The 22,377-nt window shown below is 40.2% G+C and overlaps 1 protein-coding gene across 1 annotated transcript; it reads right to left on the reverse strand.

Moving 5' to 3' along the window:
• Positions 1-367: 367 nt before the first annotated feature.
• PPP6C (protein phosphatase 6 catalytic subunit) lies at positions 368-22,125 on the reverse strand. Its single transcript, XM_081103473.1, has 7 exons — positions 21,943-22,125; positions 10,980-11,075; positions 6,680-6,745; positions 5,530-5,671; positions 2,538-2,617; positions 2,153-2,362; positions 368-1,163 (listed from the first exon to the last, which is right to left on the reverse strand). Exons 1-7 carry the CDS (start codon positions 22,015-22,017, stop codon positions 915-917), a joined length of 918 nt encoding a protein of 305 aa, XP_080959599.1. The 5' UTR covers positions 22,018-22,125; the 3' UTR covers positions 368-914.
• Positions 22,126-22,377: the final 252 nt, after the last annotated feature.

The following is a 22,377-nucleotide window of genomic DNA, read 5'->3' on the forward strand; positions in this document are numbered from 1 at the left end:
ATTAAATGTTTTTCTATTACTATAGAGGATATAAACCAAAACATTAATATGGCAGTTATGTTCTTAGGCACAGTTTAGTGATTTTTTTTTCTTAAATAAATAGTACTGAATTTCAGTTGAAGTTTTAAACTCAATAACCAAAGGGTCAAGAACTCTTGACTAGGAAAAAAGAAAAAAGAGTAACTTTAAGCTAACAATGTAAGCTGTTTAAAATTTCTAACACTTTAAACCTATCTGGGTTTTATTTAAGATTACTTTATTTAAAAATACAAGGAATCTGAAAAAAGATCAATACAATTATCTTAATGTACAAAATCATAAGCTGTAGCAGTTTTTAACTCAAATTTAAAAACACAACAAGGAGGGCAGCCCTTTAGACCAATTTATTTTATATCCACTTAAAATATCCAACAAAGGACAATGAAGTTTACAGCTGGGACAAGTATACATAACTCGAGGCATTTGCAGTCCATCGTGCCCACTGAATAACAACTTTGCTGCTGAAATTTCTTAAAACTTACCGAACTAAAACAAAAGCCTGAATGATACAAAAGGAGTATTTCAGTGTAGTCTGTTCTGTCAATTGGCTTTTTTAAAAAGGAAACACATCTTGTTTCCCCCAGACCAGTAAATAAGCAAGAGCTACATGCAGCAGTATGAGTATTAAGACATTTCTCAAGTCTTCTCAGATGAGTCCAAGGTGGGGATGGGATGGGGGAGAAAACTGATAGGAAAACATTGTTATAGACACCATAACAAACAATAAATTTAGATAATTTAAAATAAAAAAAGGCAAGAGGCAGCATTTCAGCAGCAAAGTGCTCAATAAAAAGTATATTATAGAGGGTAATACACGAAAGTTGGGGTAAGAAGAGGGCAGAAAATGTGACCGGTCAGCAGGATGGGCGCAGGCCTCAAAGGAAATACGGCGTCGTTGTTCTGGGAGGAATAACACGTTCTGAATCTGGAACTGCCCGGAATAACTTTGGTTCTCTTGTATTTACATCTTTGAAGACCATTATTGAAGCAATATTTCCACAACGATAGCAGTAATTAGGTGCAGACCATACTGTTACCAGCTTCTCATCAAACATAAACTTATAGCCTTCGTGCACTAGTTGGTGTGCTCTACAGATGAGTTTTAAGTTGTTGATATGAACAAACTGCAATTTAGAAAGGATTGGTTAAGTATCCAGCACATTCTTTTTAAAAATATCAACCTACATATATAATAAAATAAACATTTAAATAAAGTATAAATCCTGTTACTAAATACAGTTCTCATGATTATAAAGCCAACTCTATAGTTACCCCCAATAATTTCAATGAGTTGTAGGTATAGAGTCATTGTGGCCTGAGACTAGAAAAGAGTTTAGAAATCATCAGTCACATAACTAGAAGTTTCCGGAAGAAAAGCATCCTACAAGTACTATCAGATATGAAACAAAGTTCTTATGATTTAACAATAAACATATGGTTACCACATCTATGATTTACTGAGTGTTTAGTGTGATTCTTGCAAAAATTCTGAGATTTACTATCCTTTTTCAGTGTAATGAAACAGATTCAGACAGAATAAATAACTTGAACCTAGCTCTCTGATTCCACACTGGATTACGTATTTCCCAATATAGCTCATCCGTGTGTGTGTGTGTGTGTGTGTGTGTGTGTGTGTGTGTGTGTAAATAGTTGAACCTCAAAAAGTTGCCTATTCACAATATACACATACATCAAGTCATTATGTTGTACACCTAAAACTAATACAATGTTAAATGTCAATTGTATCTCAACTAAAACATAAATATGAAAAAAATGTATTTTTAAGTTGCCTTTCTTGCCCTTGCTTAATCTCATTACTTAATTGCAATATTTGGAAGAAAAGAAACATTTATTTTACATATGTTACCAAGTAGATGCTGAAGGAGATGCTTTCATTATTCATCTCATTTGATTATTAAGGAAATATATATATATATATATATATATATATATATATATATATATGAATGATAAACTAGGTAAGAAATTTTCTATCCATAACCACCATAGTTTGAGTAAACTAGACTATAAGTTTGTTATCTATAGCCACCACAGTTCTTTGTGTAGTTCATTAGCAACCAACAAACCACTTTTCTGAAAATGTTGACTTTACCTCATTTGTGACCTTTGCGCCAAAAAGCCAACCAGCTCCTCGGGGACTGATAGCCCAAGTATCCACATCTTCAGGATCTGACCAAACCAGGTCACAAAATGCTCCTTTATGAGGAATTTCCTGATTCCGTTCAATGGTTCGAATTTGATCCAGTGTTTTGATATCAGGAGATAAACCACCATGAACACACAAAATCTGCTCATCTATTAACTAACAAAAAGGATAACAAAGAGTTGAACATATAATAATAAATTCAGTTATATCCAAATTCACCAATGAATCATAATAATATCAATATAACTAAGATGGCAATTAGGTAAAAATATGCAAAGTGTTATTGGCAAGAAAATACATTGTGGCTTTAGAAAGATTCCTATAAACTTACAGCTGCTACTGTGAGCATGTCAAAAACTTTGGTACAGTATCTCCAGGCATTAGCATTTCCATATTTGGTTTGGCACTCATCTATAAAACAAACAGGAGAGTTCTCAGTAATGAAATTCTGAATCTGCCAATAAAAATAAAGAATACAGCCCTGGCCAGGTAGCTCAGTTGGTTAGAGCATCCTCCCAACATGCCAAGGTGGGGGGTTTGAGCCCGTCAGGATACATACAAGAATTAACTATTCATTGCATGAACAAGTGGAACAACCAATGTTTCTGTCGCTCTCCCTTCCTCCTTCTCTCTAAATTAATAAAAAAAATAGCCCAGCTAGTGTGACCTGGTGATTGAGCACTGACCTACAAATCAGAGGGTCACTGTTCGATTCCCAGTCACGATATATGACTGGGTTGCAGGCCTGATCCCGGTGGGGGGCATGCTGGAGGCAGCAGATCAGTGATTCTCTCTCATCATTGATGTTTCTATCTCCCTCTCCTTTCCCTTCCTCTCTGAAATAAATACAAATATTTTAAAAAATAATTTAAAAATGAATAAAAATGTTAATGAACAAAGAATACATCAAATACTAAGACAATAGGAATTCAGCTTAAACTATTAAGAGAGTCCAGCTTATCTTTATAATGATAGAAAATAATTCAAAATATAAAATCTAAAACTAAAGGGTTATAAATTTATTTTCAAATCTCTCAATATCTACCTTGTGCTCAAGGAAAAATTCCTATTAATAAGCTCAACAATTCTTCTGTCTACCTCCTTCAAAGAACTTCTTAACCATGTTTATTAAAACTCTCAACCATATAAAAACTTTATAAAAGCAGCTATTTTGCTTTTAAATAATTTTTTTTAAAAATTTTTTTTTAAAATATATTTTATTGATTTTTTACAGAGAGGAAGGGAGAGAGATAGAGAGTTAGACACATCGATGAGAGAGAAACATCGATCAGCTGCCTCCTGCACATCTCCCACTGGGGATATGCCCGCAACCCAGTTACATGCCCTTGACCGGAATCAAACCCGGGACCCTTGAGTCCGCAGGCCAACGCTCTATCCACTGAGCCAAACCGGTTTCGGCAATTTTTAAAAATTTTTTAACTGATTTTAGAAAGAGAGGAAGGGAGAGGGAGAAAGAGAAACATCGATGGCCTGCCTCCTGCACATCCCCTGGGCATGTGTCCGGACTAGGAATCAAAACACAGACCTTTACAGTGGGGGGAAAAAAGGAGACGTATGTACTACTATTTGTAATACTTTAAACAATAAAATAAAATAAAAATAAAAAACAGACCTTTTGGTGCACAGGACTATGCTCAACAAACTGAGCCACACGGGCCAACGCAGAAGCTACCAGGTATTTTGTTTTTAATGGATGAGTTCTATTTGTTTTTTTGTTTGTTTTTCTGAGTTCTATTTCTAATCCCTGATATCCTGAGATTCTCTGGAACAAGCACACATTTTTTTAATATATATGTAAAAGGATATTTATATATCCTTGGGATATCATATATCAACACTAATAAAAGAGAAACATGCAAATTGGTGTCACTCTGCTACACCCACCAGCCAATCAAAGTGACTATACAAATTAACCCAACAAAGATGGTGGTTAATTTGCATACGCAGGTGCAGAGCAAAGACTGAAGGCTCCGGCCAGAGTGAGGAGTGAAGAGTGAAGACTGAAGAGGCTTGGCTTCTCCGCTGCAGCCGCAGCCGAGAAGCCAAGCCTAGCTGCAGCCGCAGCCGAGAAGCCAAGCCTAGCTGCAGCCGCAGTGGAGAAGCCAAGCCTAGCTGCAGCCGCAGTGGAGAAGCCAAGCCTAGCTGCAGCCGCAGTGGAGAAGCCAAGCCTAGCTGCAGCCGCAGTGGAGAAGCCAAGCCTAGCTGCAGCCGCAGTGGAGAAGCCAAGCCTAGCTGCAGCCGCAGTGGAGAAGCCAAGCCCCGCTGTGGCCGGATCAAAGGCCTGGGTCCCAGGTGCCGGAGGAAAACCGGTGCCAGCAGCCAGGGGAAGGAAGGCCTATTGCATGAATCTTTGTGCAACGGGCTTCTAGTATGTATATAAAAGGTTATTAATTCAGCTATGTGTATATCAGCAACTTAAAAATAACTCCAATATCCAATGCTAAAGGGACTGGTTAAATCAATTAGAGGATATCCATACAGTATAATATATGCAGCTATAAAAAATAACATTAATGCCCTAGCCGGCTTGGCCCAGTGGATAAAGCGTCAGCCTGTGGACTGAAGGGTCCCAGGTTCGATTCCGGCCAAGGGCACATGCCTGGGTTGCAGGCTCAATCCCCAGTATGGGGTGTGCAGGAGACAGCCAATCAATGATTCTCTCTCATCATTGATGTTTCTATCTCTCTCCCCTTCTCCCTTCTTCTCTGAAATCAATAAAGAAATATCCTTAAAAAAATTAATGAACTAAAAAGGCAGGTCACAATATTAAATGAAAAAAGCAAGTGTGATCCCATTTTAGTGTGGTGTGTATGCACACACATATTATACAACACACACACACACAAATATGTACATATGTGTGTGTGTACATATGTGCATATATATGTACACACACACACACACACACACACACACACACACATATATATAAAATAAATTCTCAAACTTGAATATGCAGAACATTCAGCTTTGACAACTTCAAGGGTCTCATCCCAAAAGTTCTGCATGGCCTAGCGATCTGCATTTCTAACAAGCACCCCAGATGATTCCAGTAAGGTAAACTAAGGACAGTGCTTTGAGGCACTGATCTAGAAAGATGTACACCAAAAATTTAAGAACGGTTCTCTCTCCATGGTAAGATTTCCCATTGATTGGGGGAAGAGAGAAAGTTAAAGGGCGAGAAAGTGGAAAAAGAGTATCTGTATTTTCTAAATTTACTATAAAGCACATGTATGACTTGTGTGTTGTCTCCCCAAAGAGGAATGTAAAATAATGTTCAGAATCAGAGAAACAGGTCTTACCATAAAATCCATAAACTTGTGTTATCTGTCTACTCTCATGATTTCCTCGCAAAAGTGTAATACGATCAGGCCATTTAGCCTTTAGTGCAAGAAGGTAAGTGAAGGTCTCCAAACTATAGTAACCTCTGTCTACAAAATCACCCTGTAAAGTAAAGGATTACAGTTACAAACAATACAATGGCAACAATATACTTTAAAAATTATACCAAAGTGCACAAAAATCAGAGACACAGCCCAACATAACAAAAATGAAGAGATACATACTGAATTATTTGGAAATCGAGTTTTAACAAAAAATTCCAATGGAAGTAAATAGGCTGTTTTTACTAGTGTTTGTGTTAGTCCACAATTCAGGAGGCCTACACATACCTGCAGTACAATTCTTCAATGATTTTTCCCTGCAAAACCACCATTTTTTCAATTCTCTATTACCCACAGTAACATGTTTCAAAAAGGTAATGTGTAAATCAAAAATTTTAAATAAACTTCAAAAATATCTTAACTGAATCAGAAGAGCTACCAACTTGAATAGCTTTGTTTTCTTTTGTAAAAGCAAACACCGTAATTATCCTAGTAACAGTGTTCCATGTCCAGCTTTGTATTTAAGAATGGAATGTGATGACATGCTATTTACACTTCCCATTAATGTTTTACTTGGGCCAATTTTAGACCAACAAGAAAACAGCTAAAGGAATAATAGGAAAGTGCCTCAGAAACTTACAGAAGGAAGACACAGAAAAAGTAAAACAGTAACATTACATTCTGAAAGTAAGTAAATATGCATCTTCATAGCAAATGTGTCTGTGTGCATATTCATCAACCCATAGATTAATAACATAAATATGAATACTCAAAAAAGTTTGGTAAAATAACAATAAATTAAAGATTTATGCCTTAAACCAACAGTTCTAGGATATTTTTCTTCCCAACCATTACTGAGGGCTACAACCCATTCTAATGTATTCAGCAGTTTACTAAAGCAATTATTCTCAACTAAAGGACACAGAAAAATGTAGAAAGGTATAGAATCGCCTTTTTAGATATTTAAATAGTGATTATCACATGTAATAAAATTATCATGTAATTTACATGTAATAAGACATCTTTTTCCTTTCTAAGTAAGTACTTGATGTCACTGGTTTTTACATACCATAAATATGTAGTTTGTGTCAGGAACCTGACCTCCAGTTCTGAATAGTTCACAAAGGTCATAAAACTATAAAAGAAAGGCAATATATGTTGATTACAAATTCCTATGAAGGAGTAAAATAATAAAACTGAGAGCAAAATGTGTAAAGAAGCAGTTAATTATGAGAACTTCAAATACTAACAATAAAAAGAAAAAAGTATAAGCAAAGTTGACAAGCACACAGCTCCCAAGCCTTAAAAAAAGGAAAGCATTAAAATAAATCTCAGTTACCATTAAAGTCATTCCTAGATCATTAATGTTATAGGCCTCCCTCTTAAATTTCTTTCATACATCTATCTCTTCACCTATTACTTGAGAATTTGAAATCATTTACCAGTTACATAACTTGTCAATAAGCTCACCTAACCATCCCATCACATATTCAAATCTATTTCAATGAGATAAAGATAAGGAAAGAAGTGGGTAAAAATTTCTTTCAGAGAATAAACTTACACAATACAGAACAGGTCAACCTACCTTCCTACAGTATACTGTTCATGTGGACCCTCAGCCCCCACAAATGTAGAATATCTTCTGGATAATTAGTAAAAAGGAACTGCATATTTCACCTAATTCTATTTGACTAAAAATTGGTAAATGACACACATTTGGTAACTCCAGTCTACTAGATTCCCTAATCTAATGCTTAAAGAAAACCAGTTTTTCTATAATAAACTATACCTACCACAACAAATAATTTCCAACACATTTATTTTTTAAACTTGAAAATAAATCACTAATAAGTATTAAATTTCTAATGGTTAAAACTGTACAGGAATCTTAGAAACAGTGAACAAAACTGACATTTAAATATTAACTACTGAAATAAAGCATTCCCCCCTTGTAACTGTTTCATAAGTCTTAAGCAGCTAATTTTAACCTTGAGGAGGCAGCCAATCAATGATTCTCCCTCATCATTGATGATTCATTCTCTCTCTCCCCCTTCCTTTCTGAAATCAATAAAAATATATTTTAAAAAAAAAAAGAACTTATAAGCTAGATGAAGTGATACACACACACACTAGAGGCCTGGTGCATGAAAATTCATGCACTGGAGGGGGTGTCCCTCAACCCGGCCTGCCCCCTCTCACAGTCCGGGAGCCCTCAGGGGTGGTAGCCGACCTGGCAATCAGGGGAAGGCGATGCCCCCATCACACCTCTGCTGCCACTGCCAGCAGAGCAAGCCTTGGCCGGCTCTGGTTACCTGAGCCTTGGCGGCCCTGGGTGGCTAGGGGGCGGAGGGGACTGGGGGACTTCGGAGGCGGGCGGGCGGCAAGGCCCCGATGGGGCTGAGGGGACTGGGCACCACCATCTTTGAGGGCATGGCAGCCAATTAGCATATTCCCTCCTTATTGGCTGTGGGCACCGCCATTTTGCAATGATGTGAGGATCAATTAGCATATTCCCTCTTTATTAGATAAGATATATATTTTATTGATTTCAGAGATGAAAGGAGAAATAGAAACATTAATGACGACAGAAAATCATTGATCAGCTGCCTCCTGCATGCCCCCTACTGGGGATCAAGCCTGCAACCAGGGCATGTGCCTTTGACTGGAACTGAACCTGGGACCCTTCAGTCCACAGGTCGACACTCTATTCACTGAGCCAAACGGGCTAGGGCTAGGGCTGAAGTGGCTTTTTAAACAGGCCGTACATAGCCCAGTCAGGATTTAAAACCAACTCTCTGACAATGAAGTCCACCATCTACTCACTAGATTACACTGCTTCAATGCTTCTCAGCAGTACAGTCACCATTCGTATCTGCAGATTCCCAGACTCTTACTGCAGACTCATCCCCATTCAACCAGCAGTATATCGAAAATATTTGGGACCAGGGGTGGGGGAACAGGGAACGTTATGTTTCTGTTGACATGTACCATGTATTAGGTCTACAATAATTGTAGGCCTGAACATGTGCAGACGTTTTTTTCTTGTCATTATTCCTTAAACAACTATTTACATAGCATTTACACTGTTTTAGGTATTACAAGTAATCTAGGTTTAAAGTATATGTGGGGATGTGTGTAAGTTATATGCAAATACTATGCCATTTTTGTATAAGGGACTTGAGCATCCCAGGATTCTGGTATTTGTGGGAGGTCCTGGAGCCAATCTCCTGAGGATGCTGAGGGACAGCTGAATATGCTTGCCAGCATGTTTGTTTATACTTATAACCCAATCCTGCAATTCCAGAACTGGCCCAAGGGAAAGACAACTATACAAGTCCCAAAGGACATATCTTACATTTAGTTTACTCAATCAACAGACTGTTACGAGCTCTCCAAGTCCCATGTTTTTGATTAGCAATTGTTTTAAAGGGTCAAGTACAAATGAAATAATGTTCACAGTTTGGTGGTAGTCTTAAATTAACATGGACTACTGAGCATCCAAATGAGTTCAAATCTCTGCTCTGTCCCTTAATTGCTGTGAGAGTTTGGGCTAATTCTTCAATCTTTTAGTCTCAGTTTCCTTCTCTACAAAATGATCCAATCGTAAAGAACTCTTGAGAAAATTTTACATGGACTATGCGAAAAAGCACTTTGTTAATCTCAAAACACAAGATAAATGTTAGCAAATATTATACATTTGACTGAAGTAATACAGAAGTACAATTTTATGATTTCAATTAATTTTCGTAATCTGAAGTTGTCTCTAAGTTCCTGACCTTTGATCATGACTGTAATTCACATATTGAAAAGTTCTTGATAACCCCTCAATTTAATTTTTTAATATATTATTATTGATTTCAAAGAGGAAGAGATAGAAATAGCAATTATGAGAGCGAATCATTGATCCGCTGCCTCCTGCATGCCCCACACTGGGGATCAAGCCCACAACCTGGGCATATGTCCTGACCAAGAATCAAACTGTGACCTCCTGGTTCCTAGGTCAACCACTGAGCCACGTCAGCGGGGCAACCCCTCAACTTTTTTTTTTAAGCAAGTCAGATCAGTACACTACATTTCTTTATTTTTATCTATTATTTATTTTTTTGTTAATCCTCATCCGAGGATATTTTTCCCTTGATTTTTAGAGAAAGTGGAAGGGAGGGGGAGAGACAGAAAGAGCAACATCAATGTGAAAGAGAAACATTGACTGGTAGCCTCCTGCACATGCCCCAGACTGGGCCAGGTATGTGCCCTTGACCAGAATCAAACCCGGGACCCTTCAGTCTGTGGGCCAATGCTCTATGCAGAGCCAAACCGGCTAGGGCAACTTTAATGTTATAAGCAAAGGAAAATGTTGCTTGGTTTATTCCAGCTCTTATGAATGTATTAAGAAACTGCTTATATTCATATCCTTTATGTTATGTAAAATATAAATGTTTATTATAGTTTTGGAGAGAAAGTACACGGAAATTTTAAGAAATTCACTCCTAAAATCTACTAACAGATCACATGTGACATAATGGGGTATCTATTTAGAAGCTGAGAACATGCAGATGTGAGATTTATTATAATCTCAACCTTCAGAGAACAGACTGAAAAGCCAAAAAGAACCCTATAAGTAGTCAAAGTAGGATTTTATTCATTGAGCAGCCAGCCCCTAACCACAATCTATTTACCCACATTTCTGCTCCTTTAAGTAGTCGTATGTAAGGCAAAATTGTCAGAAGACAGTAAGTCCTGTTAGCATTCAAAATACTATATTGTTCCCAGTGTGTATCTGTCGTGTAGCCCAAATTCCATTATATGCATACAGCAAGATATGAGTATTCAGTTCATCTTTCATTTCCCTATTTTAAAAAAAACTTTATAAACATACAGGTTTCCAACTAGGCTAAACACTGACATTAAGAATCTAAAGATGACATGTGCCCTTCCTGCCTTGAAACTCTCAAACACAAACTAAAAACCCAGCAGATGAAAATAAAATTCTAGCAGTGACTTGCTGTGAAATCACACGCCAACAATTTTCTTTCTGAACCTTTGCTATTCTCATTTCCATCAAGGAAAGCATCGCCAATTAATCATAACAACTATGAGCAGTCTACATTTGTCTTTTATATCGCCCCCTTTCCACTGAACAATAGTGCTGCATTCTATTTACTTTCCAAGCATAATTTCAAAAAACTCCATGAATAATTTGACCACTGCTTTTATTCACAGTAAGAGTTAACAGTCATACAGACTGAAGTAATCTAGCCAACTACCAGCTGTTGTTTTTTATTTGTTTTTATTTGTTTTTTGCAGCACAAATGGAAATACACATGTACTATGGACAGTACAAAGCTAAAAATCTGCTTATGAAATTTTACCTGTCCGTGTATGTCTCCACACACTGTTACTGGTGTTGATACTGGCTGAACATTTGACTCTTCCAACAGGAGGTCACAAACATAGTCACATAGCCGCTGTAAGGAGAAAAGATAAAATGCAACCTTTTACTACAATATTAAAACTAAGGATCACATGACAAAAAACCAAGAACTAATACTTAAATTGCTTGATAGGAAGCTGCTCTTTGATGATTCTGGGATTGTTTACAGTAGTTAGCGCCCAAAGTTTACAACCTACTACTTGCAATTTTTCAATCTCTAACTCATTTCCATGTAGCTTAAGGTTAGTTCCAAAGAACAAATATGCCATGTTTGGCCTGTGTTGTTTCTAATAGTCTTTCATTACCACTTTCTCATCTTGCCAGAATAAAGAGCGCTACTCTTTTCAGGTTAGTTTCACAGAGTAGCAATTAATATTTAAAACAATTTTTTCTGCTACTGTACAATTTCAAAAATAAAACAATATAGTGATGTTTTAAAATACCTATTTCAGGATCTTACCCACCTTTTTTTATTTAATATATATATTTTTTATTTCAGAGAGGAAGGGAGACGGAGAGATAGAAATATCAATGATGAGAGAGAGAATCATTGACTGGCTCCCTCCTGCATGCCCCCAACTGGGGATTCAAGCCCACAACCTAGGCATGTGTCCTTGACTGGAATCGAACCCAGGACCCTTAAATCCACAGGTGGATGCTCTATCCACTGAGCCAAACCAGATAGGGCTTACCCACCTTTCTTAGGTATAAATACTTGGAATATTTTTTCAGGTACACTCACCAAACCTCCTCAAAGAGAATCCCACCAAAAGTATTTGTAGAGCTCTAGGCTCAGTGGATAGAGCATTGGCCTGGGGACTAAAGGGTCCCGGGTTCGATTCCAGTCAAGGGCACATGCCCAGGTTGTGCATTAGATCCCCAGTGGAGGGAATGCAGGAGACAGCCGATCAATGATTCTCTCTCATCATTGATGTTTCTATCTCTCTCTCCCTCTCCCTTCCTCTCTGAAATCAGAAAAATCTATTTTTAAAAAAAAGTATTTGTAGAAGTGCTTTGCTATCATTTGTACAAGAGTGGACAGAGTTTTCAGGCACTTCTATCCACACTTTCAAATTTCACATCATTTACAAAGAGTCCTAACTTCCATTAATGAAGGTGAGAGCTCATACCATGAATACAATTTATTTTTTTTATTTTGTTTTATTTCTTAAAGTATTACGAAGAGTATTACATATGTCTCCATACCCGCCCCCCCCCCCCGACATTCCCCCGGCCTCCTCTACCCCCCAGTGTCTTGTGTCCATTGGTTATTCTTATATGCATACATACAAGACCTTCGGTTGATCTCTTACCCCGCCCCCCAACCCTCCCCAGGCTTCCCACTGTAGTTTGACAGTCTGCTCAATGCTGCTCTGCCTCTGTATCTATTTTTGTTCATCAGTTTATAATGGTCTTTATTATCCATAAATGAGTGAGATCATGTGGTATTTTTCTCGGCTTCCCAGGGGCCGGCGCAGCCTCACATGGGCCAGCGCAGCCTCACTGGGGCCGTCGCAGCCTCGTAGGGGGCGCCGCATCCCACGTTGGGGGTGAAGGTGCGAGTCAGAAGCTCCTCTCGCTGTCTCTCCTGCTGCTCCCTTGCGTATCGTCGATGCTGGAAGTTTCTGAGAATAGTCTGCGGGTGCTGGACATCATACTTTAACTGGTCAACACGAAGTTTGGCATTCTGTCTTTTGTTGGGCGGCTCCTTGCTGGACAAAATCTCCAGGCGTTCTTGGTGGCTGAATATCTGGTATGCTTGCTTAGATTTCGTTTTCTACTAAGTGCACAGACTGCTTGTCTGCCGTCTCCCAGCGTCGTATGTGAGACTGGATCTGGTGGACCTGCTTGTGCGTTTGCTGGTACAGCGGTTCCATGTCGCCGGCCCAGCCAGGTCCAGCTCCGGCTTCCTCTGAACCTGATTCTGCTTCTTGAGTGTGTCCCTTACGGATGCGAGGAGTTGAAATCTACAGTTTGTTGGGTTAGGCTGCAAAAGCGCAGGTGGTTCCTTTTGTGCCACTGGTACAGCTTGGGCGGGGATGTAAATTGAGTAGGGCGGGTCTCTGGGAATCACCAGGGCAGAGCAAAGAGCAATGGCGTCTCCGCAACTCCTCGCCTCTCTGCGACTCCGCATTTCCACATCCCCGAGTGCCGGCGAGCAGCTCCGCTCTCCAACCCGCTGCAAGGCCGTCCCGCCTCTCCCTGTAGGGGTCTGGGACCTCAGAATCCCACCCCAAACAAGCTCAGTGGATTCGAGAGTTTGTAACCCCTTCCAATTGAAAAAAACTGTGCATCCAGTTGCAGCCTGCCTGGCGTGCAACTCCGTACCTCTGTTCTTGGCGCCTCTGTATATCCTACTCAGTCTCAATGCTCTTCTTTCTTCCCTTCCAGTTGTAGAGCTTCCACTGGGCCAGCTTTCCCATGGATCTGAATGATAGCTGTTTGTCTTATAGTTGGTAGTTTCAATGTTGTTGTGGGAGGCAGCACGCACAGGTCTGTACCTTACACCACCATCTTGGTTCTCCCATGAATACAATTTAAATGTTTCTCCCAACACATCCTCTGACACAAGCCACCAAAGAAGCTCATCTCCCACTCTTCTTTCCAGAATGCATCTCTGGGAAAGAAAAGTTCTGTTTCCTGCAATGTTGACCTTTCTATTTGCTTACTCTCAGGTACTGTTGGTTACTTGTAAATTTGAGGGCCCCATTGTTTATACTCTTTTAAAAATCAATTATTAAAATGTTACCCAAATAAACCTATTATAAATTCCACCCTGAATTAAGTCAGATTGTCCTCTAAAGAGGCCTGTCCTCACCCTGCATTATACTGCCCTCCTTTCCGAAATTGCACTTTACAGTCATGCCATCAACCTGTAGTAAGGGACATTGTAGAAACAGTCCTCTATAGAGCCTGTCACTGTGCAGACTATAAATAAGGTACACAGGATGCTTTGATTAAACAGCTGCCTTCAAGGAGGACCCAGGGAAGGAATGTCTCTATCAAGGATAAATGTGATTACCCAAGAAACTTGTTTTTATCATCTTATAGACTCTGAATTTTTTTTTTATATATTTTATTGATTTTTACAGAGAGGAAGGGAGAGGAATAGAGAGTTAGAAACATTGATGAGAGAGAAACATTGATCAGCTGCCTCCTGCACACCCCCTACTGGGTATGTGCCCGCAACCAAGGTACATGCCCTTGACCAGAATCGAACCTGGGACCCTTGAGTCCGCAGGCCGATGCTCTATCCACTGAGCCAAACCAGTTAGGGCAGACTCTGAATTTTTTTAATTGATCAGTTCCTACCTTTCTTTCGCTCCCAGAAAACTTAGGGCCTAATCTCAAAGAAGTAACCTGGTCATCACAGCTTTTATTTTATATATATTCTTACCTCTGGCTTCATCTTTGTTTCCTATCTTTACTTTTTGTCTCATTTTTCTTACTTATTCTGAATATTTATCTTACTATACTGAATGCATCTTTGTTAACCACTCTGTATCCTATGAGAACAAAGTAAGTGATCATTTAATTAACACTTTTAAACTAATCACAGCACAGTTTCATGAGGGAATCTCATAGTTACCATATTTGAATGTGCCCGAATCTGCACTAACATATGACTGGCTCTCCTAGCCCATGAGGCCTCCAGAACTGAAGGAGACTGACCCATACCCCCGGTACTGATCTGAAAGTAACAGCAGACTGAAAAAGAACATCACTGTGAAACTCTGCCAATCTCAAAGGCCTGGAGAATGTAAATTACTCAGGCAGTATCTTTAACCTGAAGTCAGGAACACTAACTTGAGTAAGACACTAACTTAAGTCTCTAAGCTAAAGCCATTGCCTCTCATCTCTCCAGTTCAGCAGTAGCTTACAAATTCATATCAAGCAAACACAAAAATAAGAAGTCTGAAATCTCAGTACGAACTCTACATATGTCAGCCAACTATATACCTACTGGGTATGTGCCCGCAACCAAGGTACATGCCCTTGACTGGAATCGAACCTGGGACCTTTGAGTCCGCAGGCTGATGCTCTATCCACTGAGCCAAACCCGTTAGGGCGTTCCATTCTATTTTCTGCTCCTGTCTCCCTGTTACCTCTAGTCCCTCAGATACACTGGGCTTTAAATTCTCCACCACAGCATTACTACTGATAATTCTTTATTGTGGGGGGCCTCTGTCCAGTGAATTATAGGATGTTTAGCAACATCGCTGACTTCTACACCCACTAGATACCCATAGTTACATTCCCCCCCATCCCCACCTGTGACAAATAAAAATGTCTCCAGACAGTGCCAAACATCCTCATGAGTACAAATCATCCCCAGTTGAAAACTACTGGTAACAGACCTTTCTCCTGAGTTTAATACTATTGGAACAGTGCCTGGAGCACATATGGCAATCAGTAAATACTTGTTAACTAACCAACCTGTGTATCCAAGTCTTCTGAACATTTCTACCTCAATGTCTTGGCTTAGCAGCATCTCAAATCCAGTATGCCCAAACCAAACTCCCTTGCATTCCTTAATCTAGTTATAGTATTAACTAAGTTATCCATGCCAGAAACTAAGAGATTAAACTGAACTCTTCCCTCTCCCTCATCACTTAGACCAGTGGCCGGCAAACCGCGGCTCCCGAGCCACTTGCGGCTCTTTGGCACCTTGAGTGTGGCTCTTCCAGAAAATACCACGGGCGGGCACCCATGTACAGTGCGATTGAAACTTCGTGGCCCATGTGCAGAAGTCAGTTTTCGGCCTGGGCGAGTCTATTTGGAAGAAGTGGGGGGTGTCAGTCGGTTGGGCAACGGGAGACGCGGCGCAGGCGGGCCGCAGGATACGCTGGGCGGGGGAGGCGCCCGCGATTTATGCATGAGTTGAGTGAGCCAGTCAGTCAGGAGTACCCTAATTAAGTTAATAACAATGTACCTACCTATATAGTTTTAAGTTTTAAAAATTTGGCTCTCAAAAGAAATTTCAATTGTTGTACTGTTGATATTTGGCTCTGTTGACTAATGAGTTTGCCGACCACTGACCTAGACCTATTCTGTCAACAGGTCCTATTATACTTCAAATTCTCATGTCACTTGGTCTATTGTTTCTATGACATTCTTATCCCATTCCAATTCATGGTTCACAATGTTGCCATAATATTTCTAAAACCTACTGTCACTTCCTTAAAAATCTCTCAAGGGCACTCCTCTGTTTATGGCAGTGTTTTCCATTATCCATTCAAGTAGCATCATCAAGATTTTGTCATACTCCTACTACATACAACAGTGTATTCCTATAATAGCTTTCTTTGAATCTACTTTATTTTTAGTTAGCCACATTTTAAACAATATCAAAAGTCACAGAATTTTTTCCCCTAAAATATAAAAACATTTCAACGTGTTTATCCACGTACCACCTAAAAGATGAAAATCCAAATTTATCAGCCTAGTTTGCCATGATTTTGTCCTCTGCATGTCCTCCCAGCACCAACTGCCTCATATTCCCCGAATCAACTATGTTCTTTCTTTCAGATTAAGCTATACTATGGCACATGGTATGTATTCTGCTTGCATGTTCTTTCCTTCCTCTTTTGTCTACCTGAACAAACTCTGCTCATCCTCTCATTTCTCCTTGATAGCGTCAGAATTAGATGCTGCTTCTATGTTTCCTAATATCTTAGTCCTCTACTTTAGCACCTGTCACACCATGCGATGATCATGTGTTTACCTCTCATATCTCCCTTACTACACTGAGAGCCCCTCAAAGGCAGAGCCAAGTATGGGACTCTACCTCTAGCACCCACATGGAACAGTACTTTACACAAGAAGCATTTAAAGAAATGTTTGTTGTTAAATCTAGACATATCGAGATTAACTGATTGTCTATCACATACAAGGCAATGTTCTAATACTGTAGAGAATATAATAAAGATATGACCCTGGCCCTCAAGAAGCTTGTATTCTAATAGTAGAGATGGACACATTTGCTATCAGACAAGACAGAATGCTGTAAATGGTAAAATGGAGTAAAAGTGCTATAGGGAAAAGGTCAATATAGAAAAGAAAGAATGGGAATTTTTAAAAATATGTTTTTATTGATTTTTAGTGAGAGAGGAAGGGAGAGGGATAGAGATAGAAACCCTGAGGACAGAGAAATATCATTTATTGGCTGCCCCCTAGTTGGGATTGAGCCTGCAACCTGGGCATGTGCCCTGACCTGAAACTGAACCAGTGATTTCTTGGTTCCTGGGTCGAAGCTCAACCACTGAGCCATGCTGACCAGGCAAGAATGGGAATTTTTATTAGCAATTAAATTCAGGCATGTACTCTGCTGAGTAACTAAGGTAAAAATCACCTAAACCTCATCAATTCCTGGCTTTGGTACCTACTCTGCCTATCACAAGGATTGTGTAAATGACAGAATGGGCATGAAGGTGCTCAGAAGACTGTAAGTAGCTCTGTAAATTCTAATCATTACTGATAATTCTGACTATGGAATCCAGGAACCCTGCATGGAGAAAGTGGCATCTGAGCTAAAGCTCAAAAGAGGCATGAAGGGTACTGCATAGAGGAAGCATAAGAGGTAGTTACGGACATGAATCCTGGAGTCAGACTTGCCTAGGTTTGAATCCCAGCTCATCCATTTACTTACGAGCTGCATGACTTTGGAAAGTTAATGTGTCTGTGCTTTAGTTACCTGTTTGTAAAACAAGGCAAATATTAGTACTCAACCCACGGAGTATTAAATAATGTAATATATGTGTTATGTACATATTAAATAGGTGATAAAAACCGACTGAAAAGAAGCAAAGAGGCAAGGAATTACAGAGCATGTTGTCAGAAGACAGCAGTCCAACATGCTTAGAATGGAAGATTAAGAAAAAAAGAGGTGATGACATGGAAGACATATCTAGAAAAGCAAGCTATTTGTCATCTTAAAAAGGCTATTAACTGTATCAGAAAGAGCTCTGCACAAGGAGGCTTTCCCACCTAATTCATAGCTTAGTTGGACAGCCTCAGACAAAGCATAAACGCTACAGAGCTGAGTACCCCCTCAGTAAAATGAGAAGGATACAGAATTAGATGAACTCTGATTCTCTCTCAGCACTGCAATTCTAGGAAATGGGCTGGGGAGTTGTTAGAGGTGTGCACTATCCCATTAGATACCTGCAGCCACATGTAGCTATTGAGCACCTGAAATGTGACTGGTCTTAATTGGAACATGTCATAAATGTAAAATATACACCATATTTCATAGACTTAGTACAAAAAAAAGAAAATATTACATTAGTAATTTTATATTAATTACATGTTGAAATTAGGTTAAATAATACTAAAATTAATTTCATCTGTTTCTTTTTCACTTTTTAAAAAATGTATTTTGCACCCTAGCCAGTTTGGCTCAGTGGATAGAGTGTCAGCCTGCGAACAGGTTTGATTCCAGTCAAGGGCACATGCCCGGGTTGTGGGCTGATCCCCAGTAGGGGAAGTGCAGGAGGCAGCCGATCAATGATTCTCTCTCATCATTGATGTTTCTATCTCTTCCTCTCCCTTCCTCTCTGCAGTCAATAAAAATATTTTAAAAAATAAAAAAAATGTATTTTGTGGCTCATATTTCTGAGCATTTTATTTCTACTGAACAGCACTGTTACAGACTATTTTCAGAATACACAAGAGACTGTGATTCTGTGGCCAAAATGACCAACAAAATGTAAGGCATTATCAAAAACAGTCTTAAAAACACTCTTCTGGTCCCTTATAAAGTCATGGTGTGTATCAAAGTCCTATACTATGTTCAGTTTTCCTTGTATTACCTGAAGAAAGATACAATGCGAAACCAAACAACTCAAGTACACAGAATGATCAATAAGACATGCAATAAGGTTAGAGACAAGTATGTATGGAAAGATAAAGACTACAATATATGATGACAATCTATAAAATCAGACGAAGGCTGAATGAGAATTTATGAAATGTTCAACAAATATTGGAAAAAAGCAAGGGAGAATTCTTTGAAGCTTTATGGAGGCATTTCAGACAGAGGTACAACTTTGCAGAGCAGGTAGCCTTATACAAAAAACTCAGGGATGGCTTAGATTAAACAAAAAAGTGAATTCTATAAAGATTATACCAACTATTAATTCATAAAAGTGGTTACTATGGAATTACACAATTCTTTGTATTGCATCTCTTAGACACTAGCATTCTCCCAACCCTTACCATGGTAACTGTCTTAAGTTCCTCAGTAAGAAAACTGAACACCAACTCAACATGCAATTTCTTTGCTTACATGTCCCTTTTAAGAACCATCTAAGACAGTGGTTCTCAACCTTCTGGCCCTTTAAATACAGTTCCTCATGTTGTGACCCAACCATAAAATTATTTTCGTTGCTACTTCGTAACTGTAATGTTGCTACTGTTATGAATCGTCATGTAAATATCTGATCTGCAGGATGGTCTTAGGTGACCGAAGTGAAAGGGTCGTTCGACCACCAAAGGGGTCGTGACCCACAGGTTGAGAACCGCTGATCTAAGAGATCTGACAATCTTCAAGTTACAGAACCTATCACCAGCCTAAGTACTTAAGTTTAAATATTCAATAAACCTGCTTTTTATCATTCAGTCTTCCACTTAGCCAGATATGGAATCTGTATCTTCTATGATCAGCTCTGAAACCTTTATTGTGGATGAGAATCACATGACCGCTTTTTCAAGAAAGGTTATACTTTGTTTACTCACTTTTATATTTTATCCTTATTCCTTCAAAACAGTTATATTAACTTGATTCAGTACTAGTGATTTGACCACTTCCAATTTAGGTATAGAGAAATCATGATTAGATCTAGAATATCCTATGCATTTATTTTATTTAGTACCTCCAACTTCTAGTCAGTCGAAAACACAGTGAGTCTCTGTCTTTTCAACCAGAACAAATCTTTTCCATATGATCATTAAGTGGCCCCAATGATTACTTTCCTTCCTCACAGAATCTTTTACTTTGGCTTTAAAGTCTCAGAAAAGGTGCTCCTGGAATACTTTCTTGGCCTGCCTAATTTTAGTTTGCACTTCATGCCAAGAAGTAAAATCAAATTTAATTTTTTTTAAATATACCAAAGAGGAGCAAATTAATTTGACAAAAAACATTTCCAAGACCAAAAAAAAAAAAAAAAAAAGCCTTTGCTTAAAAGAAAAATTCATGATTTTCCCCAATAGTTGCCCAGAAGATTTTAAAAAAGTTTCTTAAGAAACATACATGCCAAATACAGTCCATTTTGTGTTGCAAGGGGCAATGAAATGGTTTAACAATATTTCCTTGAGGTGGGAAGGAAATCTGTTTATCAAACAAAGAGGTCCAAAGAAAATCCAACTGATTACCATACAAATCATTTCAATATCCAATTTCAAGTTAATATCAACATACATTTTTATAATAAGCAACATTTTACTAATTATAAACACAAAGCTTAAGACAGCTTTACATATGCTAAAGAACAGAAAATTTCACCTCGATTCACTGACATGCAAAACCCCACTTCTCTCATGGGATGAACCATGCTACCAAAAGATGCCTGGTCAGTTTTCCACGATCTGGGTCCCAATGTTGCTCGTATCTTTGTTTCCTAAAGAAGCCACAAAGGACTCAGATGAGCATGAAAGCTGCATTTCTACTAACACTGGCTTTGTCCTCATTTTAAATTATCCTATTAGGGGGAAAATGCACAAGAATGACTCCCCTATAATATAGTGCACATCATTTACCTGTAAGTACAAACAAGTTACGTTCACCACAGCACCTTTGGCTTTCAACATTTTGCATATCGTTAAATATCAACTTCCTGTACCAAAAGAGACAGCAAAAGAAAAAAAAAACAGTAACATCTTCCTTAAGAGAAAAAAAAAATTCCCTAAGATAAATTACTTTAAACACAGCTTAAAGAATAAAACAATGTCCAAAACTCTTGGCAGTTTACCCACCTACCACACAGCAAACAAATCAATGTTAATTGAGCAAATAAAAGAAAGCAGCACTAACCAGGCACCTAAGCCCTAGTTTCAACAAACGCACAAAAATAGCAAGACTTGTCCAAAGACCTACATTCATCCCTTTAGCCACACACACACCTTTACTGTTACTTGGACTCGGCGGCAACAAAAACTCACCTCTTTGAGGAAACCACGAAAATGCAATCCCGAGTTAAGAAGGGCTCAGTGGGGAACAACTCATAAAACCGAGAAGAACTTGTAATGTATAGAGGGACTACTCAAGTGTCCACTTAAATCAGCTCTGTCCACTTAAGTGAGCTCAACGGCGTCCAGGAGGACGGGGTTCGCCCCGGAACTGGCAGGAGAAAGCCGACACTTCGGAAGAACAATCGGGAGGAGCGGCGGGACCGGACCGGAGGGGCGCCCTGACGTTCTCTCCCGTCTCGCCCACCGGGGCGCGTTCCCAAGGCCCGGGCATCTGCCACCCGCCGGCCACCCGCGCTCCTGTCACCCCCTCCGGAGGGATGACCCCATCCCGAGGGCACGGCCACCGGGGCTCGGTTCGGACTCCGGGAGACCGGGGATGCGGTCAGAGGAGGGCAGTCTTCTTCGCACCGCTGTTAGTCCCTGCGGCGGCCCGAAGGCCAGGAGGGGCGACCCTGGGGCAGAGGCCGCGACATCCCTCAGGATACCCGCTACGGAACCGGGACGGCACTCGGGGGACTCCGGCTCTTCCGACCACCCCCGCCCTCCGCGCGACGCCAAAAGGGACCGGGTCGCTCAGCACCGCGTCAGGCCCTCCACCGAGACAGGACGAGGGGCCGGCGGGGGTCCCGCGTCGAGAAGGGCGGGCCGGCGGGCGCCCCACTGCCGGAAGGGGCGAACCCGACCAGCAGCGCTCCCGCCCCGACCGAGCTCACCTTCAGGTCGTTCTCCGGAAGGTACTTGCACAGCCGCGCTATCTCCACATACTTGTCCAAGTCTAGGGGCGCCATTTTAGAAAGAACTAGCCCCTACGGCGGCGGCGGCAGTGGCAGGGGCTGAAGTAGCGGCGGCAGCGGCAGAGGCCGAAGCCGGAACTCTCCCTACGTCACGTCCGGCCCGTGCGAGACGGCTGCGCAGCGACGTAGAGCTTGACCCAGGTCTCCCCGCCGCCTGGACACGCCCCACGCCTTCTCCCGCGGAACTCCGGCAGCAGGCCCGGAGGGGTTCCTTCGGGCCCATGAAACCTGCCGGGACCCGTAGTTGTCTGCCGCGGGGCGGGCTGGGATTTGTAGTTTTGATACTAGGTACTCCTGTTTTCCCCCCGTTTTTTCTTTCTCCAGACTTTCACCTCTGGGGACCCAGCGAGGTTT

This window comes from Myotis nattereri (genome assembly GCF_964212035.1).
Source record: "Myotis nattereri genome assembly, chromosome: 12".
Taxonomy (NCBI): domain Eukaryota; kingdom Metazoa; phylum Chordata; class Mammalia; order Chiroptera; family Vespertilionidae; genus Myotis; species Myotis nattereri.